This window comes from Dreissena polymorpha, chromosome 12, assembly GCF_020536995.1.
Source record: "Dreissena polymorpha isolate Duluth1 chromosome 12, UMN_Dpol_1.0, whole genome shotgun sequence".
Lineage (NCBI taxonomy): Eukaryota > Metazoa > Mollusca > Bivalvia > Myida > Dreissenidae > Dreissena > Dreissena polymorpha.
Genome location: NC_068366.1, coordinates 3,695,364 through 3,708,082, shown reverse-complemented (window position 1 = coordinate 3,708,082; position 12,719 = coordinate 3,695,364). Strand labels below are relative to the sequence as shown.

At 36.6% G+C, this 12,719-nt stretch overlaps 1 protein-coding gene across 5 annotated transcripts in view; it reads left to right on the top strand.

Moving 5' to 3' along the window:
• The window catches only part of LOC127853366 (carnitine O-palmitoyltransferase 1, liver isoform-like), a 76,031-nt gene that overhangs the window by 16,468 nt on the left and 46,844 nt on the right, over positions 1-12,719 (top strand). For all 5 annotated transcript variants that reach the window (XM_052387848.1, XM_052387844.1, XM_052387847.1 and 2 more), the window contains exons 3-7: positions 1,215-1,356; positions 7,177-7,313; positions 7,493-7,661; positions 9,177-9,278; positions 9,690-9,827. In XM_052387848.1, the coding sequence (XP_052243808.1) occupies positions 1,216-1,356; positions 7,177-7,313; positions 7,493-7,661; positions 9,177-9,278; positions 9,690-9,827 (687 nt within the window). In that variant the 5' untranslated portion in view covers position 1,215. The remainder of the gene's footprint in view (positions 1-1,214; positions 1,357-7,176; positions 7,314-7,492; positions 7,662-9,176; positions 9,279-9,689; positions 9,828-12,719) is intronic.

Here is a 12,719-nt window from a genome sequence, read left to right as displayed (position 1 = left end):
CGGAGAAAACTCGAGCTATTGTTATAGCCAGCTCGTCGTCCGCCGTAGGCGTCGTGCTAAAACCTTAACATTGGCTCTAAAATCAAAGTGCTTCCACCTACAACTTTGAAACTTCATATTATGTACATGCACCTTGATGAGTTCTACACGCCACACCAATTTTTGGGTCACTAGGTCAAAGGTCATGGTCACTGTGACCCCTAATATCAAACTTTATCATAGGCTCTAAAATCAAAGTGCTTCCACCTACAACTTTGAAACTTCATATGTAGATTCTTCTTCATGAGTTCTACACGTCACACCCATTTTTGGGTCACTAGGTCAAAGGTCAAAATCACTGTGACCTCTAATATAAAACTTTAACATAAATCTTAACATTCGCTCTAAAATCAAAGTGCTTTCACCTACAACTTTGAAACTTCATATGTAGATGCACCTTGATGAGTTCTACACGCCACACCCATTTTTGGGTCACTAGGTCAAAGGTCAAAATCACTGTGACCTCTAATATAAAACTTTAACATAAATCTTAACATTCGCTCTAAAATCAAAGTGCTTTCACCTACAACTTTGAAACTTCATATGTAGATGCACCTTGATGAGTTCTACACGCCACACCCATTTTGGGTCACATAGGTCAAACGTCAAGGTCACCGTGACTTCTAAAATTTTTTATATATTTCTGACAAGCTTTTGCAGCCGAGCGTGGCACCCGTTATGCGGTGCTCTTGTTTAAGAATTAGTTTAGTAGAAGTATGTTTCACACAAGTTTGCATCATATTAAATTTTCTTTAAAAAATGCATTACAAATTTACAATGATATTTTCATTGTCAGGATTTTTTCTTTTAACAAATTACATCTTATACAGTTTGGTTTCAGAGATGCATTTGAGATTAATGATGAATATTTCAGTTAAGTAGACAAAGAAAATAATGGGGGGAAAAATGAACTAGAGATTAATTAGAATCCACTGTTTAATAAGTAATTGTGATAAAGTGTACATGCTTTTTTTTCAAGTGACTTCATTTGTTTCCCCCGAAATTTCAAGCCTGGGGTCCTCATGGTTTTGATAATGTCAAAAAAGAAAACATACAGACCATAAATGAGTAATTTCTTTTATAACTCTTGACAGAGGTGTTTTGACAATCTCCAGAAAATAACACAGAATATAGGACATTTTTCACCTAATTCTAGCTATTATTCATGTATTCAGAATGGCGGAGGCTCATTCTGCGGTTGCGTTCTCGTTCACTGTGACCCATGAGGGGGTAGACGTGAACGTAAACCATGACGCCATCTGGGCTGTATGGAACAGTGGTGTACACTCCTGGAAGAAGCGCCTCGGAAAAGCAAAGGTAGCACCTTTTTTTGTTGGCTTTGTTAGAATTGTCATGTTTTATTTTTAAGTAAGGAAGTCTGATGCAAAATGTTTGGTTTGTTATCATGGAGTAACACAACACATATATTTTCATTTCTTGTGTGGTTATGTAACAAAGACTTAAGAATTTAAGAAGATTATTGCGTAAATTGTCACTTGACTTATTTTAAGTTGAGTAAGTCAGGTATTATTGTGATGATTGCTCTTACAGACGTGTTTCTTATACATGACTGCAGTCTACACTAACACAAATTTGATATAGTGGGTCATGAACTTTGGGTATTACCTGTGGCCAAACATGTCACTGACATCACCTCCTGTGTGGTCTTGTCTTTTTGACATAACAGTGACTAGCCATGTATGAATACCTCTCTTAAGTCTTACTACCTGTCTGCATGGGCTTTTGTGACATAACACTGCTTTCATAATTATGTAGTTAGTCAATAAAAACCCAGTGGGATTGATTCATTTAGTGATAGTTTAGTTCATTTCTGGTCTAATTTGAATGTGAATAACATTTATTTTAAAAGCAATAGATTTTTAGCTCGACTATTATATATGAAATATATATAGTGGAGCTATCCTACTCACCCCGGCGTCGGCGCTTCCGCTCTGTTCCGTTAGGGTGCAAATGTTAAAGTTTGCATACTACCCCAATTATTTTCATTGTCCCTTGACATATTGCTGTTAAATTTTGCATACTTGTTTACCAACATGACCCAACCTTTAAACAAAAGCAGACAACTCTATCAAGCATTCTGTCATAATTATTGCCCCTTTTATACTTAGAATATGCATATTATTGATAAATCTATGTTAAAGTTTGCGTACTACCCCAAATATTTCCTATATCCTTTGACATATTTTTTTATATTTTGCATACTTGTTTACCAACATGACCCCAACTTATAAACAAGAGTAGACCACTGTATCAAGCATTCTGACATAATTATGGCCCCTATTACACTTAGGTAATTGAACATTTTGCTTAAACTGCCATAACTTTTTCATTTATGATCACATTTTATTATTACTTTGACAAAACAATACTTACCTGAATACCGCAATGGATTCTACCCAAACAATACCCCACACCCCTACCCAGAATCCCTTCCCCCAACCCCCCCCCCCCCCCCCAATTTTTTTTTTCTTTTTTTTAAACATCATCTAATAAATTACCACACCCCACATTATACCCCCCTCTCATCCCCCTACCCCCCCCAATTTTTTTTTTTTAAACATCTTTTTTTATTTTTGAAAGATCTTCTAATAAATGACCACTTCCCACATTATACCCCCTCTCAACCCCCCCCCCCCCCAAATTTTATTTTTTCCTTTTTTTATTTTTGAATGATCGTCTAATAAATTATTGAATATGAACAATTTTCCCATAATGGCTTACATTATGCTGTCAAGCCAGGGTTTTTTTTTACTAAGAAAGTGATGCCGATATTTGGCGTCTTCCCCTACCAGAATTTTTCCCCTCAAAATACAATTTCCCTACCAAAAATATCATTTTTCACCAAAATATAATATTTTCTCTCAAAGAAATGTTTATTTTTCCTTTGGGCATTCGACAATTATCCAATTTACACCATGTACAACGATCTTTCTCTCTCTCCAGACGAACACAAAAAATCTGGGAATCCCAGTTATTCTAAATATAGCTCTTAAATTACGTCATGTAAACTGGGCAACTAATCGTAATAATCATGTGACTATTTTACTGGATACCGGTCTTGCGCAAGAAGGGTGTCTCGTCAATAAATTACCGGAAACCAGTCGAATTTTCATCCGGGCTATGTGCAAGCCAAGATATAAACGTGAAAACAGAAAAAAATGTCTCACAATTGGCGTTCTTACACAAACAAAATTAAACATTCGGACTCGGAAGATACTGAACGCATCGAGGCATTTTTTAAGAAAGAATCATCGAAAACCGTTATAACCCAGCAGGATTCTGAGGTAATCAACATCGAACATTGTGAAAGTGAAAGTAGACAATCGGCACCTGCCGCTCCTTTCCCCTCCAATACGGTAGCAGATCAAGATCGTCAACCCATTCATCATGAAATTGAAATCACAAAATTGACATTGTCCCCCGGCCCCAGTACAGAAATATAGTTGAAAACATTTCCCATAATTAGATCTACACCTGCAACTTAATTAAGGACTTTGACTTTAATACGTGTTAAATGTGTTTTAGAACAAAAAGGACGGAGACAAGCCTCTTTTGATGAGTTATAGACATTGAAATGAACAGTTTTTATTTTTTCCTCTAATATGTCTCTTTCGCACTCTTTTTTCCCCTTTCACCCAGCGTCCAGCGTCTTCCCCTTTCTCTAAAAAAAACCCTTGCAAGCACTCTTATAGTCGAGCGCGCTGTCCTCTGACAGCTCTTGTTGTTTATGCTCCTGGTAGGGTGGCATATATCATTTAAAGTGTCCATCCGTCCGTCCATCCATCCGAAAACTTTAACATAGTCCATAACTTTTGCAATATTGAAGATAGCAACTTGATATTTGGCATGCACATGTATCTCATGGAGGAGCTTCATATTTTGAGTGGTGAAAGGTCAAGGTCATCCTTCAAGGTCAAAAGTAAAAAAAATACAATCCAAGGAAAGTAATAAGCTTGGGAGATAATTTCTAAACCTGCCAAATGATATATTGAAATTTTATTTCAAAGCGGCGCAATAGGGGGCATTGTGTTTCAGACAAACACATCTCTTGTTTTTTATTCAATGAATGCATTGAAAATTTTCATCAGAATCTTAATTCTTGTATGATACAGTTTAAATTATGAATGTACAAGTATTAACTTTATCATGAAGTAAGGTCACAGTGTTATGAACAGAACTAAATAAATTCATTTAAAGGGACTGTCAACCGCGAATGACGAAAAAAGAAAAATACTGTATTCGTTTACAATTATTAGTTTATATTGATTAAAATATCACCACTGGTATATAACATTACTTGAAAAAAGTTTATATTTTTATAGTATATTCGGTAATTAAATTTTGCGATGTGAAATAGAAAGTACATCGAACAAATGTGACGTAACAATATACACACTATAAATAACGCAAGTAGATTGATAATTTTATATGTATAAAATATATAAAATTCACTATGCATGCACAATTTGCATTCCTGGGTTTTCCAAGTGACGATGATGATCAATCTACTTGCGTTATTTATAGTTTACGTGTAGTTACCTGGTAGACATACCCAGTATAATTTATTACCGATTATACTGAAAATATGAAAATTTAACAATTTTTTTAAGTAACGTAATATACCAGTTGTGATATTTTTATCAATTAAAACTAATAATTGTAAAAAAATACGGTATTTTAGAACTTTTCTTTTTTGTCAATCACAGTTGACAGTACCTTTAAATAGCCAAAGGAAATTTGAAAGTAAGTCTTTCTTTGACTCAAGCTCTCTGGTTTTGACCCTTGTTTTTTTATTAGCTCTACTGGCCATAGGCCAGAAGAGCTTATGGGATAGCATGGTTTCTGTCTGTCTGTCTGTGTGTGCGTTAGACTTTCTCTTGTTTATCTGATAAAGTCCACATTTTTAATCTGATTCTTTTCAAACTTGTCCAGTGTGTTGATATGAGGACTTGAACCCTATTGAAAATGGGTTACATCAGAGTAAAAAGTCCAGAATCATCTCCCCTTGAATTTGAGAAAATTGTGAAATAAGGCTTGTTTACGCAATTAAGTCCACAGTTTTCATCCAATCATTTCCCGACTTGCACAGTGAATTTATCTGAATGACAAGTCAAACCCTATTGAAAATGAGCAATATTAGAGTTATAAGTCCAGAATTATCTCCCCTTGAATTTGAGAAAAAAATGAAAATATTTAACATTTTGCCATAACTTTTGCAATACTGAAGATAGCAACTTCATATTTGGCTTGCATGCGTATCTCATGAAGCTGCACATTTTGAGTGGTGAAAGGTCAAGGTCATCCTTCAAGGTCAAAGGTAAAAAAATAAATCAAAGCGGAGAAGATTAGGGGACATAGTGTTTCCGACAAACACATTTCTTGCTTGTTTAAATATAAAGTTCTATCCTTTTGAAACTTGTCCAGTGTGTAAATATTAATGAGGACTCAAAACCTATTGAAAATGGGTTACATCAGAGTAAAAATGAATTTCCAATTTTGGGTCTGTTTGTTTAAAACATAATCAGATTGTTCATACTATCAAGTGCTATTGATTCCAGCCATTAGAGCGATTCAGGCCCTCATGGGCCTCTTGTTCATAAAAGGAGTAAAATTGCCATAAGGTTAATTGCTAAAAAGAACTTAACTTTAAATACAATGTAAAGCTGTTTAATATTAAACTGAATTTGAATACTAAAAACACTTACTAATAATTTGGCTAAAAACTTAAAGCATACATATTTTGTTTTTGCTTTTCAAAGTTTTCACTCAATATCAAATTGAAGTTCTGAATGTCATAATGAAAAATTCTTAATTTGTAAGGGGTAAAACAAAGATATGAATCATTAGAAACAGTTAAGTAAAACATTTAAACAATGCAAACCTTATTTCTTCCATAGTCTTCTAAACAACCCATAGGTCACAGTGGTGTAATGGATATGGTGTCTGCCTAGCGACCGGGAGGTCACGGGTTCGATCTCCACCGTGGGAGCGTTCTTTAGATCTCCCCAAAGACACCATGTGAACACGGGTTCTAGCCCTGGAAACGGGCTCGAGAGCGTTTATATAAGCCTTAGGCTTTCGATGCAATCAAGCTAAAATAAATAGGTTTAAACTAAACTAAACAACCTGATATTTTCTATTAATTGGCATAAATAACATTATATGCAAACACTGTAAAAAGTTTCACAAACATTGTCTAAAATTAATTTCCTTGGTTTCTTGTTCAATTGAGTTTGTCTCACAAAAATTGTATTCTAACTCTTACAAATTTTAGGCAAAGGTTTAACAAACCTTGAACTTTGCAATCTAGTGAACAGCCTGTGTTTGTCTGATTTGAATCATGATAAGGTACTTTGATCCTTCAATAAGCGATCACCATATTTTATTTCAATTATGAAAGAAATCCTCAAGAAGTGAAATATTGCTTGTGTAGATTAGAAATAATCTAGAGCAGCGATTGTTTAGGTATACAGTTTGTGCAATTACATTAATTTTGCTACTTTTAATAGCATCAGTATGTTTCTGTAAAAAAGGCATTATTCATGTAAACATTTAGAGAAAAGATATTTGCACTTTTTGGCTTTAAGAATTAATAGCAAGTCCAAAATGTTTGTGTTAATATTGTTACATAAATGTTACAAATTTTTTACATGAGATCAGCAGCATGAAAGAAAAGTTATAAAACAGAAGCTTCCAATTCCTATTTGTTATAAGTAGGGAAGATTCCCTACTTATAACAAATAGGAATTGGAAGCTTCTGTTTTATAACTTTTCTTTCATGCTGCTCTCATGTAAAAAATGTAAAAAGATAAATCAGATATCAGGATGTAATCCAAATGATGCAACAATTTGTAAATTTAAATCAATTTTGTGCCATTTAATTGAGCCTTGAATGCTCTGGGAAAACAGGACTTGATGCGTGATCAAAGTTTTGTCTTTGTTTAGCCTGTGCAGTCCGAACAGGCTAAACAGGGACGACACTTTCCTTTGTCTCTTCTGAGTGAAAATCCATTCTAGGCATTTCTAGGCATCCCACATTAATTTTTGCCACACCTGTCCTATGTGTGATTTTGGCTGGTACCCACATTTTCTTCATCTGTCCTATGTCTGTTTCAGAACAAGGTGAAGGCCGGCACCTATCCTGGTTCCCCGTCCAGCTGGCTGTTTGTTGCAGTCATCATCCTCGCCATCCGCCTGGCTGACCATGACCCTTCATTTGGGATCATTGGATTCCTGCAAAAATATATACCAGGGTATGGTAATATACAAATATTGTTCATGAGTTAGCCCTTGATGATCTTGAATAGTGGATTAGTCAATTTCCATTGAATGGCGGTTTTATGGCGTATTTTATGCAAACATTTTGAAAATTATAAAAAAATATATATTTTAAAGGAGTATTTACTGGAAACTTCAAGTATTTGTGTTTCAGGTTGGGCAGCGAAGGTGTGGGTCTGTACATCAGCTGCCTACTGTTCTCTACCCTGCTATGGCTGGCCATCATCCTGTCCCTCAAGTACACCCTCAAAGTTCTGCTCATGTACCATGGCTGGATGTATGAGGGACGTGGTCCAGTCTCATTCCCCACACGCGCTTGGGGGGTATGCACGCACTTTTAAACACATGAGTACGGCTCTGTGAAAACTGGGCCTTAATGTATGTGCCTAAATTATTGTCCCAGATTAGCCTCTGCAGTCTTCACAGGCTTATCATGGGCAAACCTTTCTGCATACACTGAATTGTGGTTTACAAGATACTTCCTTTAACCCTTTGCATGCTGGGAATTTTTTTTCAAAGAATACTACCAAATAAGCAAACAGTTTGGATCCTGATGAGACGCCACATTCTGTGGCGTCTCATCTGGATCCAAACTGTTTGCAAAGGCCTTCAAAATTCGGTTCCAGCACTTGAAGAGTTAAAAGGAAAAATTCCATAAAAGCATGAAGTGTCTTCCCTGATTAGCCTGTGTGGACTGCACAGGCTTATCTGGGACGACACTTTACACACATACATAAAACAGTCTTTCAAAGAGCAGCACTCATTAAGATTTGTTTCGCATTTGCTTAGCAATTTTAAAGGTTATTGGTCAGGCAGTATTTTTTTTTTTCAAAATCAAGGCCAGTATCCGGCCCCATTCCCAATGGAAAAAATAATATTTTTTTCCCAAATGGGACCAAAAAATTCTTAAATGAGGGTTTCAAATACAAAAACATTTTTTTTTTTTTTTTTTTTTAGATCAACATTTAGTTTATCTCCCATCTAGCTCTACAAGTTACACTTTATTGAATGTTATATTTAAAACACTTTAATTCTCACTTTTGAAGCATTTGTTTCCAAAAAAACAACAACACTAATTTTTGTCAAAACGCAGCGATTTTTCCCAATTCAGTGGGACCCGGTCCTATTCCCAAAATGGTGAGAGAATAAAACAAAAAAACAAACAATGTCTGGTCTGTAGTCTTATATATAGACATTAAAGTACTTCTTCAGTTAACTACATTAACTCCCCAATAACTGGATCAGAAGCCTTCCTTAACACTTGGCGAATAATAAAGCAACTGACAATAGGCTTATTAGCTTCACAGGTACTCATGGGTGGAGAGGGGAAAGTGTGGAATCAATTTCGTAAAGAAAATACTTCTAGGGTCAGTATGGACTCCTCAATGGGAAGCCAAAGTCCCACCACTGGACTTCTGCTCCCACTTTAAATTATCTACCAAAAAAAATAACTAAACCTGAAACTTAACTGGAATATGAATACATGAGATGGGTCATGCAAAAATGGTGCTTATGCCATATGAAGCCACCATATACCTAGACCAGAATGTGCATGATCTGGTAAGGGGCTGTGCTGACTGCTTTTGTCACGCATGGGTTTGTGGTTTAATTAGCAGACAGGGTAGCTACTGAAAAGACAGTAGATCCACAGACTTGGCTGGAGCTCCTTTGGCGACATATGTCTTAAAAGCCATTTTCGCATGATACGGGGCAGATAGTTACCTTCACATTCAATTCCAGATGCCAAAGCCATCACATGCTTTGTTTTATTTTGTTGCATGTTCACCTTGCACTATGCAATTGATTCATAATGCAGAATGAAATGTTTCTGTTGACAGTTGCTGATCAGAATGTTTGGTGGTAGGAAGCCAATGCTGAACAGCTACCAGGCCTCGCTGCCCAAACTGTTTGTGCCAGCAGTCAGTGACACCATAAGCAGGGTAGGCTTGATTTCATTGTATGCCTTAGAGATAAAGTAACCAATCAAATAATAACTGCTTAATTTGTTCAATTGTGCTATTACATGCCTACAGCTGCTTGAAGTATTTCATAAGTGCACGATTGTAACTTTGCCAAATCAGAGATTCCCAATTTGAAACATTGAATTTTTCCTGCTTGTATTTTAATGAGCTGCGTTTTAGGAAAATAGGGCTTAAATGCCTGTGCGACAAGTGTCCTCCCAGATTAGACTGCCCAGTCAGCACAGGCTTATCAGAGATGACACTTCCCACCTGGGCTGGATTTTTGTTTAAGAAAACCATAACATACAAAAGCAGAAAGCGCTACTCTGGAACTAAACTTAACAAATATCAGGGTCAATGGTTTGATACAATTTGATAATATCTCTGCAGTACCTGTTGAGTGTTCGGCCGATCTATGATGATGAGAAGATTGCACGCCTGACCAAGCTGGCCCATGAGTTCCAGTCAGGACTGGGCAAGAAACTGCAGCGCTACCTCATCCTCAAGTCCTGGTGGGCCACCAACTATGTACGTATTATTCATAGTAATCTCAGATGAGAACATCTTGCTTATTGTGAGCATTTGTGATTGCCTTTTGTCAGCTTGTGGTCAAAATTTGCCTTGTGAACAATCTAGAGAACACATTTATAGCCTAATATTAATATACCTTGGTCAGAACATTTTTAGCTCATCTATTTTTTGAAAAAAAAATTATGAGCTATTGTCATCACCTCGGCGTCGGCGTTGGCGTTGGCGTTGGCGTTGGCGTTGGCGTTGGCGTCGGCGTCCGGTTAAGTTTTGCGTTTAGGTCCACTTTTCTCAGAAAGTATCAATGCTATTGCATTCAAACTTGGTACACTTACTTACTATCATGAGGGGACTGGGCAGGCAAAGTTAGATAACTCTGGCGTGCATTTTGACAGAATTATGTGCCCTTTTTATACTTAAAAAATTGAAAATTTTGGTTAAGTTTTGCGTTTAGTTCCACTTTTCTCAGTAAGTATCAATGCTATTGCATTCAAACTTGGTACACTTACTTACTATCATGAGGGGACTGGGCAGGCAAATTTAGATAACTCTGGCATGCATTTTGACAGAATTATGTGCCCTTTTTATACTTAGAAAATTGACAATTTTGGTTAAGTTTTGTGTTTAGGTCCATTTTATTCCTTAAGCATTAAAGCTATTGCTTTCATACTTGCAACACTTACTAACTATCATAAGGGGACTGTGCAGGCAAAGTAATGTAACTCTGACTGGCATTTTGACAGAATTATGTGCCCTTTTTATACTTAGAAAATTGAAAATTTGATTAAGTTTTGTGTTTAGGTCCACTTTATTCCTACAGTATCAAAGCTATTGCTTTCATACTTGCAAGATTTATGAACTATCATAAGGGGACCGTGCAGGCAAAGTTATGTAACTCTGACTGGCATTTGAACGGAATTATGGGCCCTTTATACTTAGAAAATTGAAAATTTGGTTAAGATTTATGTTTTGGTCCACTTTACCCCTAAAGTATCATAGATATTGCTTTCATACTTGGAACACTCACAAACTATCATAAGGGTACAGTAAAAGGACAAGTTGCATAACTCTGGTTGTCATTGTTACGGAATTATGGCCCTTTTTTGACTTAGTAACTTTTAATATATGGTTAAATTTTGTGTTTCGATCCACTTTACTTCTTAAGTATCAAGGCTATTGCTTTCAAACTTCAAATACTTACATGCTATCATGAGGTTACTGTACCTGGCAACTTTAATTTTACTTTGACCTTTGAATGACCTTGACTCTCAAGGTCAAATTATTAAATTTTGCTAAAATTGCCATAACTTCTTTATTTATGATTAGATTTGATTGATACTTTGATGAAACTACTCTTACCTGACATACCACAATAGACTCCACCCAAACCATCCCCGTGCCGTCCCCTCCCCCCCTCCCCCATCTCCCCCCCCTCCCCCCCCCCTATTTTTTTTTTTTTTTTTTTTTTTTTTTTTTAAGATCATCTCACAATGACCACCACACCCTCACACTATACACCCCCCCCCCCACCCCACCCCCCCCCCCCTAATTTTTTTTTTTTTTTTTTTTTTTTTTTTTTTTTTAAGATCATCTCACCAATTACCACCACACCTCCACACTATAACCCCCCCCCATTTTTTTTTTAAAAATGGTTATGTTTGAAATACCGTCCAACCATCGCACCCAAACCCCCCCCCCCATCGCCCCCCCACCCAACCCCCCCCCCCCCCCCCCCCCCCCCCCCCCCGGATTTTTTTTTTTTTTTTTTTTCGCTTTTTTTGGAAGATAATGTAATAAATGTCCACAACCCCACACTATACACCCCTCTTCACTCCACTCCTCCCTCCTTTGTGATTGAAAATGAGAGTCCCTTCACCTTTAAAAAGAAAATAGATGAGCGGTCTGCACCCGCAAGGCGGTGCTCTTGTTTGCAAATTATATTTCACCCGAGTTTAAAATTGGGTCATGTTGGGTAAAAACTAGATAATTAGGTCAGATTTAAAGAAAAGATCTTGTTAACTCCGTATAAGTCACATTTATAGCATATTCTTCCTGAAACTTTGTCAGAACATTTTGTTACAATGATAGCTCAGCTGAATTTGAAACTTTGTAGTTTGTGGTTAAAAACTAGGTCACTTTATCAAATTAAAGAAAAAACTTGTAAACCATGGAACACATTGCTTTTCATCAGGAAATTGGAAAGAGGCCCTAGCCTTACAAAGTGGGAAATTCATGCGTGATATTTGCTCATTTTGGGAAGACCGTGTTTTTAAAAGTTTTTTAAACATGGGTTTTTTCATTGTGCAGAAGTATTAAGAGACACATTGTTGTGCATTCTTAATCATATTAGAGCTCATTGCTTTCAATTTGGGAGATGCCCAATATGTTAAAGTTTGGGAAATTCCTTCATAAATGTTGGGAAAAATGACCTTATTTTCAATTGTGAAGGGGCCGAATTTCGAGTGAAAAGCCATGGAACATGATGAGAACTGTCACAAAACGTCTGGGCAAAGTTTGTAATAGTGTCTCATGGGGTCCAAAACTAGGTCACTCGGTTAAATGAAAAAAAAGGTCTGGTCCATTGGAAAAAACATGCAGCTATGAGGGTGGGCAGTTTTCCTTGTGTGGCTAGAGTTAAACTAAAGTGAAACCATTTGAAAACTAGGTCACCAGGTCAAGTAAAAGAAAGGTCACATTTGTGAGATGTGGTTCCAGGTTATTGAAACACATTAGGAAAACTGCCCCAACATTCAACACCCATGGACTCATTGAGAGATCGCATTATTGATTCACATGATGGTTTTATTGACCGACTGTTTGATGGACTAAATGATCCTCTGTTTGACTCAGGGATCCCCTTGGCTCAAACTTGTCTTTAGCCAACTTTATTTA